The sequence below is a fragment of the Hyalella azteca genome, unplaced genomic scaffold (assembly GCF_000764305.2).
Source record: "Hyalella azteca isolate HAZT.00-mixed unplaced genomic scaffold, Hazt_2.0.2 contig13501, whole genome shotgun sequence".
Classification (NCBI taxonomy): Eukaryota; Metazoa; Arthropoda; class Malacostraca; order Amphipoda; family Hyalellidae; genus Hyalella; species Hyalella azteca.
In genome coordinates this window covers 198,214-216,734 of record NW_025943421.1, presented here as the reverse complement: position 1 = coordinate 216,734, position 18,521 = coordinate 198,214, and the positions used below count along the sequence as shown (strand labels likewise).

At 36.3% G+C, this 18,521-nt stretch overlaps 1 protein-coding gene across 1 annotated transcript; it reads left to right on the top strand.

Annotated features, from left to right (window-relative positions):
• The first annotated feature begins 5,126 nt into the window (after positions 1–5,126).
• Positions 5,127–16,819, top strand: LOC108674376 (solute carrier organic anion transporter family member 4C1). Its single transcript, XM_018162318.2, has 13 exons — positions 5,127–5,411; positions 6,699–6,825; positions 7,312–7,389; positions 8,953–9,176; positions 9,680–9,848; positions 10,303–10,405; positions 10,799–10,920; positions 11,518–11,736; positions 12,581–12,776; positions 13,426–13,591; positions 14,090–14,397; positions 15,004–15,189; positions 15,770–16,819. Exons 1-13 carry the CDS (start codon positions 5,349–5,351, stop codon positions 15,849–15,851), a joined length of 2,043 nt encoding a protein of 680 aa, XP_018017807.1. The 5' UTR covers positions 5,127–5,348; the 3' UTR covers positions 15,852–16,819.
• The last annotated feature ends 1,702 nt before the right edge of the window (positions 16,820–18,521 follow it).

The window sequence follows — 18,521 nt, the reverse complement described above, 5'->3', positions numbered from 1 at the left end:
CATACCGCTGAGCCACGCTATATCAAGTGGATGGATCATGGATTCTCTTAGGTAAGGTGTTTTACGTGCATTGATAAGCTTAACCACGGTATTATTGCCACATTGATTCGCTTAGCCACAATATTATAGATGCATTAACTCGTTCACTCTAAATTTCATGATTTCATTAGCTTAGTCTCGATAATTTAGAGGTATTGATTCGCTTATCAACAATATTTTAGCTACATTGATTCGCCTAACAGCGGTATTTTCGGTGCATTGATTCTCGTGGCCGCGATAGTTTAGCTGCATTGATTCGATTAACCATGGTATTTTTGGTGCAATGATTCGCTTTGGCACGATATCTCAGGCTCGTTAATAAGTTGGATGAGCAGGGTTATTTTCCAGCAGTTAAGCTAAAACAGGCATGAGTTAAGAGAGTTAAAACAGGCATGAGTTAAGAGAGTTAAAACAGGCATGAGTTAAGGGAGTTAAAACAGGCAGGAGTTAAGGGAGTTAAAACAGGCAGGAGTTAAGGGAGTTAAACTGGCTGGAGTTAAACTAGCAGGAGTTGAGCTGAAACTGGTCAGCAGTTAAGCTGAAACAGGCAAGACAATTTTGAATTCAATCGCTCAAATAATGATTAAACTTCAAATTTATATTATCCCATGTCAGTAGGAGATGTTCGCGGCTTGTCGCAATTGTTTGTTCACAGAATAATTATGAATTAAATACAAATTTAAAAATAGTTCAGCGCCACGAAAAAAAATTACCGGTACCATGAATCGGTGCTACATTAGAGTTGAAAATATTTAACAGTGCCGCGTAATGTTGAATCGAAGAACATTTTCCACAACTGCAATTAATAGAATAGACCAGTTACCATTCAATTATGAATTGACTAAAATTTAATCTAGCATATTAATGTTTTTTTTTTGGTTCGATTTCTCTGGGTGGGAAAACTCGAATACTACAATGGATTTAAAGGCATTGAGACTTTTTCAAGATTGGGTTTCATCGATGCATTTGGTTTAAAGATGTAAATATAAGACACCGTCAAACTTATCGAGGTTTATTATTAGAAATATGACACTCCTAAATCGCGCCAATCGCGTTTTGTGATGTCTGTTTTAAATTCATTAAATTTAAACCCGATTAACATGCTCCGATGTACCGTGTCCGTGGACTGTATTAGTGTATAGACTATAGACTATAGAGTGCGTAGCTACGTCTGCTTACCTCTAGTAGAAACACTTCGGAAAGAAAGCCGTACCCACATAATAGGTTTAAAAACACGCATTAAATTCATGCTGCACAAATTTTTGTGTCAACTTGTCTGAAACCATCAAATTCCATACATACATGAGAATACTTATAACGGTAATTCTGCTCCGGTTGTACAGTTACTTCGACTATGGTAGCAATAAACCCAGGCGTTCAGATTCGAAAACGTCTTGCATTCTATGATATCCACGGCACTAATCTCCTATTCTACACTCGCCACAGTAAGCTCATGTTTATCTTAATCATAAAGCTTCCTTCGAAACTGATGAAAATGTTTAATAATAAAACTTTCGATATTCCCGAGTAGTTGGACAACACGATTTCACTTGGAGCTCGGACACTCAACCACTCACACTGACAGCTAATGCAGCACTGCCAAAAACTTGCGGGATGAGTCCTCTAGTCCGGACTTGGACTTACCCGCTGAGGAACCATGAGCTGCATGCGAGACAACCTGGAAAGATAAGGGACAAGCCATGGCATGAACGCCAGTGTTTAGCATCACCAATTTATTATTGCAGAGTACTGACAAATTAAATTAAAATTATCCTCATATTCAGTATGACTTGATATCAAACAGGAGTATCAAAAAAGTTATCGTGGATGGTACCATGGTTGAATTAATACTGTATTATTAATTCAACCATGGATGGTACACTTTCAACCAAAAATTATCATTTCGAGATAGTCAATAAATTATTTAGATTATGATATGTTTAATGCGATAACTTTTGAGCGCTGGCGTGAAGTTATGCCATCTCGCATAAAGTTATCGAATTAAGCCTATTTATTCATTTGAAATGTTTTTTACTCAGCGTATGTAAATTTAATATGCCGTATCGGGCATATCGGGTATAAACACAATGTGCATAAATGAGTAGAAGATATTCCGTTGCCGTTGCGTAATCATCAGGAATATATGTATAACTATTTTCTTCCCTCAAAGAAATTTAACCACATGAGATGAAAAAAGTTTGTGCGTCCATCGACCCGTAAGCGTAAAATAGCTGTCTACCCCATTAGGAAAACATGGCAGGTTCTAGGTGCCAGATGGTATCAGCCTCTATCAGGTGGATAGCCGTTGGCCAGCAGCCGGTTCGAGGCGGCAAAAGTTTAAACGCTTCTCTCTCCACAGTGAAAGAGTAGAATTCGTAAGAGAAAGGAAAGCCTACGTTAATAAACGACCAAATGAGTTTCGTTTGGATGCAAAGATTGTGTTTCCATATCGCATCAGTAACTCGCAATCATTATAAATGTTGTAATCTTTAATCTGTTAACAAAACGAGCATGGAACTAGGTAGAATACTGCTCATTGAACACTGTGCATTTTTTTATCTTGACTTTGAACATCAGCAATATTATCGACGAAATAAGTCAAATAAGTGATCCATGAGCTATATAATCACCTTATAAAAGTAAAAAGACTATTAACGATGAAATTCCGTCTTTCTTTCTTCTTGGTCTTGTGGTTACCCTACTGACTATATAAATATAATGCGGTTCCCCGTTGTTAATATTAGCCGAAAATGTGAACTGAACAAATGTCGCATTCAATGCAAATTCAACGCGAAATCGAAAACAGCCAAGTAAGCCACAAAATTCTTTCAAGGCTTTCAATTTCAATAAATTGTTCATCAATATCTTTTTGTATATTTATGTGCTCTCAAATTGTGACAGTTAATTCATAATTGTCAAATTTCATGCGGACCAAATTGCATGCTTTGGCCTTGCAACATAAACTTGTAACCCATAGAAAGTTTTCTATAGGATCTATTTTCTTTGGTAACATAACTGTAGACTAAACTAAAATACTCATAGAATGTACTCTGTGTAATCATTTGTTCAACAACCTCTACGTAGTGCCCAAGTATTTACGCGGGTTAATCCCGCTAATTGATCTCATTGACTTTTTATTGAGGTAATCAAAATTCTAACAAGAAAATTGTTGATAAGATCATGTCCTTCCAATTGTTTTAAACAGGTAATTTACGAAAGAGCCATTAATTATTATACAGCCGTTTCCTTTCATAACAAGTGTGTATAAACTTTTGAAGCTGCGAGAAGAACAATGCACATCATGAACAGATATTAAGGATAATTTTTAAGAGCTGAATAAATACAAATACCAAACAAAATAATTTTTGGTAATTCCTAAATGTAGTTGAACCCCCTAAATCACTTGGATGAAAGACAGCAAGAGCACTACTTCAAAGTATTTCTTCAGAAAAACTTTATTAGTTTATACGGATTCGGGAAAAACATCCTTATCAGCAGTGGGGAAGAGATGAAAACTATAAATAATTCTATAATGATTCGACCGGCTTCTCCTGTTATCGACTTAACCATAGTCCATTTACAATTATCACTAATCGACATCAATTATTTTTTACTCCGTTGCAAGGAATTTTTTAAAATAGATTCAATTTAAGCAATACTTTTACCACAATATAAATTAATGAAAATAAATTCTTGCCATTAATAAATTACGTGTTATTGAAGGATGCTGGTCGAGTTTTTCTTGTGTATTTAGAGTCTGTTTTCGACAGCGCTGTAGCACTGTGTAATAGTGAAAAACATTTGAAGAAACTCTCTCCGACCTCGACAGTGACTTAGTTCTCCTTTACTTCCGCAAGCTCAAAGTTTTCTACAAGCTTATCTATATTCAGTGGTAGAGTCACAAAAAATAACCTAATTTCCTCCTACTGTTTGAGAGGCGCCTTAGTTTAATGNTTTTATACTTACGGAGAAGTAAGATAACTCTATCAACAAAATTAACTCAAAGTGAAGCCATGTAAAATAAAAAATCGTGCATGTTCTGCCACTCCCTCGTTCCAAAAATGTTGGTATATGCGAAAAACAGGAGCTCTTCTTAGCCTCAAAGTACAACTTTTTCTTCAGTTGCTTTAATAGTGCTCAGTGCAAAGACGTTCAATAATTTTTGAATTGATTTAGGAAATTTTATTCAATTTAAATTGACAATAAAATTTGAAGTTTTTGCAGATTTGGGTTCAAGTTGAAGCCAATCACCGGAATTGATAAGCCTCTTTTCTAATTGAAGTTTAAATGTGAAGACAATTTAGCGCAGTTAGTCATTTATGGAAAAAAATGCGCTATTGTGCTCGTCATGTCCGTCTGTCTGTCCGTGTCCGTGACATCACGTTTTCGTCGATGAGAAAATTCGCTGTCATTCACTGCAGTGAGTTCTGAAATATATATATTTTTAATGTATGCTAATTCATAGCTCATCATTCCGTCTGTTTGTCTCGCGCACCATTGTTAGTGTTTAACGAGGCAAAGGGTGTCTCGTTTTAATTAAACACAGACAAAGAATGATACGTTGATATTTTCATTCTTTGTCTGTATTTAATTAAAACGAGACACCCTTTGCCTCGTTAAACACTAACAATGGTGCGCGAGACAAACAGACCGAATGATGAGCTTTGAATTAGCATAAATTAAAAATATATATATCTCAGTACTCACTGAGATATACTCACTGCAGTACTATACTGCAACTTCTGTAGTGCTCTCTGGACTTAAGAAGGGAATCTACAAGAAGTTTGGAGGATAAGTCGATATAATCTCCGTAACCTTCCTGGTGTTCCTTGTCTGGTTTGCCTTGAATTTGTAACGTTCAGCTGCAGTGAGTTCGACCCGTTAGATCAACGCTTCCAAAACTTTTTCTCAATGTAACCAGTTTGAAATGCGTATAGGCTACAAGTCACAAATAATGTCATCATTGGCATATATGAGCGAAAAAATGTTAATCCTTCAATTACTAATTAAATTTTTGCAACACTATGCCTCGAGACGAGAATGAACGACGCTCGTCTGACTATTGCTACCCACAGTGCAGCCCTGAGCTGCCCAGGCGATGGATGGTGTGAGATGTCGCTGCGTTCGTGATGTGAGAGTTGCTGTTGATGTAGCTGTTGCAGTTGTATTGAGTCTATGGAACTTGTCTCTGAATTCGGAGAAAGAAGATGTGCTTGATATTTCGTTCGAATAAAAAGCTATCTATCCTATAACGCAATAAGGAACGACGAGAGTATTTAATAATATGGACTGTTTTTTGTAAATATACAATGGGTGCCGGAAACAATGCTGAGCCTACTAATTCAGAGTCCCCCTGGTCTCCAGTAAATTTGGTATGTATCATGATAAACATTTTATAGAATGCGATTAAATTAAACTGAAGAATTTATCATGTCAGTAAGGAATTTCTCTTAATTAACTACAATTAAACCTGCGCATATCACCATCTTACTGCGTACTGATTGAAAAATCAGACCTCGGATGCCAAAGTAATACTCTACAGAGACTTCATTCGTTAAGTCCTAACTTATCTTTAATTTATATATTAATAATATTTGAGGTTAAATTTTGTACATAGATGTTAATAGTATTATGGCTTTTGAATTTCTCTTAATAGAATAATATTCGGTTCTAAGCATAAGGGTGAATAGTGCTATGTGTAAGAATTCATTCCTTGAACAGATAACGAATCGACAGCGCGAAGTCGTCTTGTGTTTTTAAGTTATTTTCGCGGAAGATTGTGTGGGTAAAACCCAACCTATGGCAGGAAAAACTAGTGTAACTTGCGCGCGCACTGCGGTAGCCGAGGATAACGTCCTAATTCCTTTTGGAATGAAAAATTAAATGAATGAAATATTACTCAGTTAACTAATGACGCTCAGTTAACTAGTTTGTAAGCATTGATTATTACATATTTGACTAATAAATTTTCTTCTAAATTAGACCTTTAATCTAGATAACTGGATAATGCGCACATAGTGATGAATATATATTTTTTTGCAAAGCCAGAACCACGTCGAACAACAGGCAGGATTAAAATTGTTGAGCCAATTAAATAAACTTGAGTTTATAAGAGGAGACGAAAATGTATATTTCGCGAAGATTGTCGTGTAAATATTCTCAATCAAGCTAGGTCTTACGGTTTTTGCCAACGTCTTGCTATTTTGGAAGCAGGAACGCAAAAAAAATCAAACTGTGAGTGTTTGAAAAATAAACAACATAAAAAATAAAACAACACAAAAATTTCGACATGTATTTGTATTGCTTACCCGTATCAAAATATTTTAAAGCTATTCTTTGTGTTCTAGGAAGTATAAACAGGCGTAATTGCTTTCATTGTCAGACCAAGGAGATGAGATTTGCGATACGAAGGGGTATGAATATCTTATGTCATATTTACGTTATGGCAACCATGAGTATTAATCACTTTCTTAAAAATTTAGAACTTGACGCTGAATGTCATTATTTTGTCTGGCCGTGCTCATCGAATGTAAGATCTCAGTTGACGAGGTTGACGAGACGTTTCCTATTTAATTTTAGAAGAAAATATTTCATTCTATTAACTGAAAATCGAATCCATTCAACTTCTATATTAAAAAAGTTTTAATCGAATCTTTTAGCCTGTGCGATTCCCAAACCACAAACGTGGAAGGTTCGGATGGCTGAGCTTCAGACCCGACTGCTTGCAGTGGGCCAACAACCCGCTCTGTCTTCTGATTGTTCTCTCGCTTGCATCCATCATACTTGGTACGTAAATAACTAGAGTTAACTTCTAACTAGAACAATGGTTTCCAAAATTTATTAATATTTAAAAAATCATCTTGGCCCTTCTACGAAAGCTGCTAATATTCATTTCGATGAAAGTGTTGTTTATCATAATTACAAATCGGCTCGCAATAATTTATTAACTAACCGTACGCTAGTGTAATTTATCCCACTTTGGGTATCACTGGTCTCATGGTTATTACGTCATTTGACTAGTTTAGATTTCCTAGTTTTATAAGATGATTTCTATTCTAGCTGTTAGAATTTTCAAAGATCAGCTACCGTCAAGATCAAGAGCGACCACGATCACCGCCGTAACGGTGATCGTGCCCCAGGGTGTTACTTGTCAGCTCCTTATTTAATTCATGAGGTTCTCTCAAGAATTAAATTTCTTTTAGTTTCGTAGGTAGAATATAAGAATTTCAGTTATTAGAAAAGCATTTTTTAAGGATACGTTCATATATTCAGGTATGGTGCACATGGGCTTCGTAAACGTCACACTCTCGACCATCGAAAAGCGATATCACCTGAAATCTGGTGACACTGGTGAGTGGCACCTTCTGATGAAAGATATTTCCTAATATATGTCATGTTCTTGTCAGTTACTTCGTGCATTGAATATTATTAACGACCGTGCTTTGGAAATACTGAATTAAGAGGCTGCTCTCGTGGTGTGCTAGCACTCAAAAAATCACTCAGAAACAAAAAGTTTTTATTATCGATTGTTTTAATATGCAGCATATGCGTTTCTTTCAATCGTTTTTATTTTAAACTAAAAGGAAGATAAACTGTACGTGAATAAAATAATTTTAAATTTGCAGATGAACTTTTTGATTGAAAATGAATTCCTAATTTTTCGAATGTAGTTATCAATGAATATTGTTGAATAATAATAATGTTTTATTGCAAACATTCCAAAGACTTTTCATGTATTTCAATAACATATAAAAAAAATTACAGTCCAAATATACGCTTTTAACACGTGCAAAAAATGAACTGTTTCACATTTTTTGTCACAAATATGGGTACAGTACAATGCAAAATCGTATTTTGCTTTGATAATTATTTCTTCGATGATAATATTCATTCAATGAATATTCATTCAATAATATTCAATTTAATATAATAATATTCAATATATAATAATATTCAATATATAATAATATTCAATATAAATAATATATTCAATAATATTCATTCAATGAATAGGTATTAACCGTGACAAGTAGATGAATAAAATTAATATATAATTATACAGAAAACTTTCAAGTTAGAGCAAGAATTAGAAATTCTGGGATTTAATCAAAATAATGTCGTCTGATACTCTCTTGTTTTTTTTTTTCAGCACAAAAAATTCAAGTAGGTCTCTTAACTTCATAATGAACTATATATAGCAGCCTCATAATGAGAGTATGAGAATAGGTCTCTCATCTTCATAATGAACTAGCAGCGTCATAATGAGAGTAGGTCTCTCATCTTCATTATGAACTAGCAGCCTCATAAAGAGAGTAGGTCTCTCATCTTCATAATAAAACAGCAGCGTCATAATGAGAAAATTTGTAGATATGTGCAGTTACTAGAACGAGTCCAGTAGATGAAAGAAAATACTTTCTGCCGTAGATCGGCGGACTCGGTTTGAAAAATACATTTACTTGAAGAAATTTCGTCAAAAAGATCATGATGAAATATTATTTTTCTTAATTTTCATGTCTATTGAGTGTTCACGGCTCTCAATTTCTAATTTTGAGCATACAAATTAATGAGAGTACGTTAGATTTTACTGCTTAGTAGCAATAGAGTCAAACTTTCAAAGCTTAGTAGATTATCCATGTTTACAAATGAATTTCCCTGCAGATGTAATCGTCGTACTAGCTGTAATCATACGATTAAGGGGTAAATTAGATAAAATTGTCCAGGAGCAACCAAGATCAACACCAAAGCTAAGTAGATCATCCAAGTTTATCAGTGAATATCCCTGCAGATGTCATCGTCGTACTAGTTGTAATCATACGAGGAAGGGGTACATTGCATATGATTGTCCAGGAGCAACCAAGTACAACTTCCAAAGCTAAGTAGATCATCCAAGTTAATCAGTAAATTTCCCTGCAGGTGTAATCGCCGGGACCTTCAACGTAGCATTCTGCGTGATGTGTCTCCCCATCGCCTACCTCGCCTCGAGGCCGGGGGCGTCCCGGTCTCGATGGATCGGCGGCGGGATGGTCATGGTGGCCGCGGGGTCTCTGGTGTACGCAACACCACATTTTTTCGGACCCACATACGATGTCAGGGGCCTCGTCAATAGCAACAGTACACGCAGTCTTTGTGCCTCTGAGGTTTGAAAATTAAAGTTATTAGTATTAGTGCAAATGAAATTATTATTTCAGAAACATCAGTCTGCTGTCTGAAGGCGACTAAAGTTAAACACTGCGATCTGCGGCTGTGTTAATATGAGACTATAAATTTGTCGTAAAGAAATAAAAATAACTGTGGGTAAGGAAAGAAATTTTTTCGTATTTAAATTCCTAGAAAACGTATTACTATAAAGCGGCTGTTACTTCAGCACCAACACTATTTGAAGCCCAGTCCAAGCATAGCAGTAGATAGTCCCGTTCCGTAAAAACTGTTCACTGATCGGAAAATAAACTGTGTTAGAAGTAATTTTTTCCGTAATAACTGTCGCAATCTTTAGTGGCTCCTAACGATCAATAGTCTAAGATTGAATTGGTTATATTCCTAATGTCTGGTATTTTTCTTATTCTGGTATTTGCGGCACTTTCAACCGAAGCGCAGAGTGTTGGGAAGGATTTATCAACTTGAATTTCTTCCCATTCCACAGAACATTATTCTGAGTGAGCCAATAATCCCGCCTGACTGGAGCTTCAGTGTTTTCTACGTGTTCCTGGTCGCCCAAGTCCTGATGGGCACAGGATGCGTTCCCTTGGTCGTGCTGGGGGTGGCTTTCATCGACTCGTCGGTGTCGAGACGTCGCTCGTCTCTCTTCATCGGTGAGTTCCATCATCGTCTCTATCGACTTGTCAGAGTCGAGACGTCGCTCATCTCTCTTCATCGGTGAGTTCCATCATCGTCTCTATAGACTTGTCGGGGTCGAGACGTCGCTCGTCTCTCTTCATCGGTGAGTTCCTTCGTCGGTATCGAGGTGTCGCTAGTTACTCTTCATCGATTCCCACCAAATCGTTGATCCAATTTTGCTGTTTATGACGACTCGATTATCACGTCAATATACAATTGATTTTCATAATTAGCTTCAATTAACCCTCAACTCACTGCTGTAATCTCCGTGCTCTTAAATTTTACCATTCGACTAGCCTGCAGCCGTGGTGCACGACTTCTTCAATAAGATTTTTACAGCATTGCACCAATACTGCCAGTCAACTGGCTTTTTTAACTGTTCTAAAAACTGTCTCAAAATTTATTTAAATGTAAAAATTTATCCTGCAGGAATATTTGGGGCCATGATTGTGACGGGTGCGGCTATCGGGTTCGCTTTGGGCAGCTTTCTGCTCACCTACTACATCGACTGGCCATCGGCTGATCTCGAAGTGTAGGTGCCGTAGGCTGTTTTCGCGATTTTTATGAGAAAACAGACCTCTGTTCTTATTATAAATGCTATCATCGTCTTTAATGGTATTTGAAAAAGATGAAAACCTTATTGCTGGCGCTCGCAAAATATCGTGATTATATCAAAATTTTTAATAGCCATGCAACCATTTGTATTGTTTTTAAATGTATTTTCATAACCAAATGTAATGAGCGTCATTGTCTTGGGTGATAAAAATTTTATTATAGAATTAGACACCTTCTAGTCGTGTTTAACATTATTTTATTTTCATTCCCGTTTTATCGTCTATCACAATAATTAACAGTTTCTTCCAGTTAAACTAATATCTGAGTTCATGTCCTTTAAATTTCAATGTAGTCTATTTAATGTGGCCAGAATTGGCTTGACGCCTGCCAACGACCTCTGGCTGGGCTGCTGGTGGCTGGGCTTCTTAATCACGGCCGTGGCCTCTGCTGTGATTGCAGGGCCTCTTCTGGCCTTCCCAGCCAACATTCAGAGTAAGATCTCAATTTTTATTTCGTTTGTTACGAAAAAATAAATAATACATTTTTCTGTCATTTGTAACGAAAAAATAATAATAAAAAATAAATAATTTCCGTGTAGTTATTAGTAATTTATAATTTGTGCAGTTCAAATTGGTTTTCACTTCCAACAAGTGAATATTCTTTGTATAAATCGTGTATGATAATTTAAGCACATTTGTGAAATTCGTGAGCTACTGGACAACTTGAATAGAGTAAACTAAGGCTTCACTAATATCAGGTGATTTATTGTATCCTTAGTACACAATTCAAACGCTTAATGAGTGCATATAAAGTGGAGCATTCCACTCTCGTGTTGTGTTCTGACTCTGCCGCTTTCGATTCGAAAGAAAATACTAAAAATTTGTCTGTGAATAAGTTTAGCTTTAAGCTCCCCTTGAACAATGGATTATACTAATCCCCTTAAGATTTTATTCGTATTTAATCTATAGCAATATCCAATTGATATTTATCGCTCTCCGGGATAATGAAAAATTTTTCACAATTCTAAAATAACCGTAAAATGCCATAATGGAACTAACTCATTTTTAATTGCATCTGAATTTTTTTCAGAGAGCAAGAAAGACATTATAGCCGATGGTCCAAAGTTACCGTCGTGCATTGACGACAGTCCGCCTAAGATGAGTGACATTCTCGGCAACGTCACCTTCATGAGCCTCGCTATTGGGGAAATATCCCCGAGCATGCTAGGGGCCGGCCTCGGTGCGTTTCTGCCCAAAGTTGTCGAGAGTCAATTCAGTTTATCGGCTAGCACGGCTGCGCTCCTTGTCGGTGAGTGTGTTTTGTTTTCAGCTGATTATTCTTCTTCTTCTTTGATTTATTTGGGAATGATTTTAGCTATCCGGTTTCAATATAGTTTGAAACTAGATAGGGTAGGTAATTGTTTCATTACTGAACATCAATTTACGTGTGGGTTAGTGTTGATAATTAATGGCTTTGAGGAACAAATCGCTCCAACAAATGAGGCATTTGTCAAGAGTATTTCTAAATTCATTTTATTTCATTAAAAAAGGTTTAGAGAGAATGATGGTTTTGTCATAAATTTTGTAGCTTAATACGTACCTTGTCAACCGCTCATCATTTTGAATGCAAGATTAACGCTGTCAGAGAATAAGCATAATATCTTTGAGTATTTGAAAAAGCACTGAGCATCTATTGTTAAATATATACCAGACGTCCATCAATTCGACAATTATAATTCACTATGATTATCGGTTATAAAGTTAGTTCCTGATATGAAGACCAGAATTGGTTTTTTACTCTTCTAGTATTTTCTTTTATGTATTGACAGATGAATAAAAAACTTCATCGATTAATCGATATTTAGTATAAATTTGTACATGAACTTATGTTATGTGAAATAATCCTTCTGCCTTAACTCATTACTTATACATATTTTCCTTGGAACTCTAACCTGAATCATTTGTTAGAAATAATTCAATATGAAGTTTGGGAACAGGCGTGACAGGCGTACCGTCAGGGCTGCTGGGGTGTGTGTTCGGGGGCTGGACACTGAAGAAGCTTAACGTGAAAATAATAATTTAAATAATTATTACTTAAATAATTCAGTTGAACTTTACTTACTTAAACAATTCAGTATGCATTTTGGGAACAGGCGTGACAGGCGTGCCGTCAGGGCTGCTGGGGTGTGTGTTCGGGGGCTGGATACTGAAGAAGCTTAACGTGAACACCCACCAGACACTTCAGATCTGCTTCTGGGGCTCAGCGGTGCTGGTCTTGTCCAGCTTCTCCTTCCTCATCTATTGCCCCAACGCACCGTTTGCTGGTGTCACTGAGCCTTACTTCCAAGAGTGAGGAACACTTTAATGTTCACCTATTTTACTTTTGCATGGAATTCGAAGCGCTTTATTTGTCAGATTTCATATTTTTAAATGTCGAGTGATTCAGTTTTTTAACAAATTCGGATATGCAGGGGTTGATTAAAAATAACTAAGCACAACGAGATAGCTTTTCGTTTTTGAATGGAAAATTTCTTTTTTGTGTTGCAGTGAGAATTGGTACAAGTTTCCTATCGATAGTACTCAGTTATAATCAGTAAATATTGTGCAATCAAATGTTTGTACAGTAGCACAGATACCCTAACCTGAGAGTGTATCTGAGTATCACAAATTTTGACGAGCAAATGTTACTGTTTTCTATATTTTACATACATAATACATTCCATTGCTGATGAAAAAGTTGTCCGTAGGTGAACAGCTTAATCACCACCCATTGTTTAATGCATTATGCTCCAGTAAAGCTCATTCACTTTAAATGACTGGGTTGAAAAAATACGTCAATATACATTTTGAAAAGTAAGAAAATTGTCTTACATATTTGAGTTATGCAGAATTTTAAAGCTTAGGATTTAATCCTTATATCAACGTCTTTAGGATTTACGTTGATACATATATCTTATATATATATATATTTAAGTTGATATATCTTCTTGGCGTTTAGAAACTTGAGCGACAACTTATGGACTCTGACGTCATCGTGCAACAGCGCTTGCGGTTGCCAGAGCGTCGCCTACAACCCCGTGTGTGGCTCCGACAACCTCGTCTACTACTCGCCCTGCCACGCTGGCTGCTCACTGGCCCATGGAGCCATTAACTCCCACCAAAAAGTAAGACAAAACACAAGTTATAATTTTTAATAATTTAAAATGCCGTTAAAACGTCTAACGCTGTTCAAAATTTTTACCCTAGATCAGAAAAATGCTGAAAGAATGGCAAACAAAGGTTTGAACATGGGTTACCTATATATGAAATGATTTTTCCTTGCATCAAAATTAAGAGCTGAACGTCTTGTGCTATTCATATTTTTCATTCTAGATGATAATAAAGCTTAGAGTAAGGACAAACACAGGTTCTATTTTGAACAATTCTTCTCGCGTGGAAATTAAAAGAAGCTAAAACATGCTGCGTTGTTCATACTAAATTTCGTGCCAGATCGGAAAACCGATGACAGACTTTTTGTCAAGCCTAATTATAGAGTTGGCATAGAACCAATCTATAAAATACTATTATTAATCTCTATAGTGTTATTTGATATTCATATTTGCCTTAATATTTAGAATTTGACTTTCACGACACAGAGTTGTTAACAGTTGTCCACAACGCAGGTTTTTAGCGACTGTAGCTGTGTACATTACGACTCGGACAAGTTACAGTCTTCGCATCGCTTGGAGCTCTTCTCAAAATATTTTCCGGAATTGAAGACAGAAGACTTCCAAAGAACAGAAAGCTTGATTAGTAATTCATCAGAAAATTCCTTGCATCCGAGAAGTTTGACTTCTACTATGGGTTTTGCCTCTCAAGACAAGTGCCCAGCTCCCTGCTATGGGTTGCTCATTCTCTTCTTCATGTTATTCTTCATTGGAATATTTTCAACTTTTGCACTCAACATCGCTTCTCAAAGTGCTGCTTTGAGGTGAGTTCACTCATTTGTATCTAATTTAAAATTGGATGTCAGAAGCTAAACAATCCTTCAGCGGCTCTGAAGGATTTTTTGTACTATATCCAACTACAAAAAGAAATGTGTCACTGTCTAACTTAATGTACTTTCAATTAAAGGAGAAAAACGCGTGAAAATTGTGCAGTCACTGAACAAATTCAACTTTGTTTTCTAATAGGTAAGTTGATTTGTTATTCTTCTAACCGTTTCTAAGTTACACTTTTGCTAACATGGTGTGCATTCTTTCTCGTCTCCATTCTGACACTGGCATGTTTGTTTGGGCGAAGAATAGTGTTATACTCTCCGCGTTAAAATTTAATTTACCACTGACTTTGTACTTATTCTCACAGTCCCATAAGCTTAGGAATTTTTCTGGACTTTTCGTTAGAACTTATTAGTTGAATTCAAATAAACTAACTAATATCTAAATTTCTCTGGCAATATATAACTTACTCGTGTGACGGAGAGAATTTAGGCTCTAGTAAATTTTTTCTAATGTGATTCATTAGATGAAATCATACTATAGGGATCGTATGAAAGCGTTATTACTAATTGGTTTTATAACTGTTTGGTTCACTGCAGGTGCGTGCGTGAAAACGAACGCGACTTGGCTTTTGCGCTGAGGTCTCAGTTGACCCGAGCCCTGGGCGGTATCACGGGCCCTGTAATATTCGGCTTGTTTCTTGACAAGACCTGCTTGTTGTGGGAGCAACTTGACGACCACGAACAAGGTTCCTGTGCCATCTATGAGCACTTCTCAATGGACAGGTCGGTGGTCATTTACGTAGTTAAACAACAAACACCTATCCCGGAACAGGTTATTCCTCTGGGTAGGTGGTTACAACGAGCACTTATCCATTGAATACTCAGTCTTTCAATGTAGGATGAGGGAGAACGGAGACTTCTGGTATACGTAAGTTACTAATGATGAAAGCCTGTATTTTTACGTCTAAAAATACAGGTTAGTTCTTCAGTTAGAAAGAATATCCAAGTGCGTTCCAGCTGCTGCAACAATGGTTTTGTACCATATACGCATCGTTAATTCATTTCACGAGTTGAATTCATCGATCCTCGCTCGGCACTCAGTATAGACAACAAGAGTAACCTAATATTCTGCCATTCGGAATGAAAGTATGCAAGCGATTAAGAAGCAAAAAATGGGCGCATAATCATTTGGTCAGTAAGCTCAAACGACCATCTGAATATAATAATTATGAAATATATGTTTTTAAAAGGATTCTTCTCCGGGGTAGTTGGGACAACAGTTCAAACTGATACTAGATTCGTACTTTGTTCCGTTCAAGAATAAAAAAAAATGCAGCTTAAAACACCGCTTCTATCTGTGCAGGTCGTTGCTGTACATCTCGCTGGCAGCAAGAGTACCGGCCGTCTTTTTCTACGCCATCGCTGTTTGGTCACATCGTCGGTGATACGAAAATTCGTGTTACCATCTAGTTATCTGTTGAAAAAAGTATATAAACTTATTCATTATTAAGCCTTCAACTACGGAAGTTTACCGATTTTTTAAACCGTTGGTTTGGAGTCCTGAGAAATTTAATTACAGAAACGTGAAAATCATTTTAAAATTTGAATTACAATTATGATTAAAATATGTCGGTCCTTAACCTGCGATTTTATCTTCTTCAAATTATTAGTTCTCGTAAAAAGACAGAGTGATATTTTATTGCGTGCTCATCATGGAATGGAACATTTTTTCATCCCTGCTTTCAGCAAATTAGAAGAAGCTCATTGTGATTGTTCCATATTTAATGGCAGCTATATAAGGTGAGAGTGTGTACAAGTTCGGCGACTTCAAATGCGCTGAAATTTTTCTAAATTCTCAAGAAGCTACTTAAATTAAATTTTCTATGTTTGCTTCAACCGATCGTTAGCATTGTGCTTGTGTAACATAGAAATCAAAGACGCTAAGTATGTGGACGACGAGTATGAAGTTCTCGAACGCGTTCTTCGACAGCATACCTCTGCCCCGCTGTATAGTTGTTACAAGTGTGAAGGACCAAGAGCTTGACCAAGATGTGGGTAGGCCGTGAATATTAATTTAAGATGACCTATTATAAAGCGAAAATAAATTATCAGCGATATATAAAGTATTTCTGTGTGAAGGCGAAATGCCCCATCGAGCCTTCATCGATTAATTAGACCTGAAAAAAAGGAGACTTGGAGGATATATTGTTATATATTTCCGGGCATTAAGACAATGTTGATATTAATTTTATAATTTAGAGTAAGATGGACTTCAGTCCATTTTGATGTCATTACATATACAGGGGTTGGATAAAATAAGGGAAACACCTGCCATTTTGATGTCATAATTTGTAAACATGTTTTAAACAATGAAAACGTGAGAAAGCCTACTTTTATGTTTTGTTGTTTATTGTTGCTGCTAATTGATATTTTAACCTTGCCCAGATACTTTTAGTAATTTTTGTTTTTACAACTTTGTTGGAAAGTCATTTCCCATTTTTTAGTTGCACTTATTCCTTTTGGTCGAACTATTAAACGAGAGTTTTAGAGTTTCGGGAGAGGTATCTAGCACATTTTGAGTTGAAAGGAGACACGTGGTGAGATACATGATAGTACCTCTAATGCGATGTCTGTTGCTGTTTATGAACGCTATAACTATCAACGTGCATTAATTTTCATCAATATATATCAGACATTGTCATACCACTTCCTAAATAAAATCGTCAAAAAAGAGACAGTCAATCGAGTCATTTAATCCAGACTGCCTCCTCCCAACCGTAAAACATGGGGGGGGATCTTTGATGATCTGGGATGCCATTTCTTAGAAGTCTGGCGGACACATGATTTCTCTTCATAGAAGAAAGAACAGCCGTGGCTATCTTGGAATTTTGGAGGACCAAGTTCATCAAATGGTTCAAGCACTGTTTCTGGAGGGGAACGCCATATTCCAAGACGATAATGATCCATACATCTGGAATTGGCAAAAACTGGCGCGAAGAATATTCTAATGAAGTTGAGCTTCTCATTTGGCCACCAAAATCACAAGACCTGAATATTATCGAGCATTTATTGTCGATTTTAGAGATGTAAGTCAGAAGTCGATTCCCGCCGCGATCGTCTTTATATATGAGCTGGAGGGAGTTTTAACTGAAGAATGGGTTAAAATTAGTTTGAAAACAATTCGCAATTTGTATGAATTAATACCTCGGAAAATTGTGGAGGATTGAGGCTGAACGAGTTAGATCGTTACAAGACAGCTTTGTGAATATTGCAACGAACGAACTCGGGTAACTTCAGCATACGACTAAATTACAATCACAACTTAAACTTCTGTCTCCCACTCACTTTAACTTCTGTCTGCCATGTTAGTCCCTGAGTACAAATAAGCACCTCATTAATTGGAATCACAAAGATCATGCAGAATGAATATATAGAAAAGCATTGGATGGGCGACGAGAAAAATAATATAAGTGGACCATATGTGAGCAACACAATGAGTGGGCCGTGTGAACAATACTATACATCATGTACCTAGTTCATAAGGTTTATGAGTCTCTTTTTTTCTTGATCGATGATTCGAAAGCTTTTTTGATTGAAAGCTTCGAAAGCTTTTTTCGCTCATATAAAAAGTATTCCACAAATTCTAATTAATAATACAGCATCATAAATTTTGTTAGTGTTAAAATGTTCATCTACCATTCTAAGAAACAAATTTGAAAAGGTTGTCTAAGGAAAAAAATTTGCTTCGATTTGGTAGATATCGATAAGAATTTTACAAATTGAACATCGCTTAAAGGCACAGGCCAATGCCAAATAATAATAGACGTTTCAACAAACTATGCCCACTATAATAATACATATTATATATTAATGAACGAGGCCGTGCAGCACTGTAAGAAATTTAGTCTATGAATCCTGGCGAACACAAGATAATTAATGTGTGACTTAATATGATTTCACTTGGAAAAATTCTTATTTCGTCGAATGCAAAGTGATGCAATTCATTGTTACAACAACGATAAGATAAAACATATTATTGAAAAATTTCAATGCTGTGCTATAAAGCAAGAATTTGACAGCATTATGTATATAGTGTCACTGACCTGTGACACTAC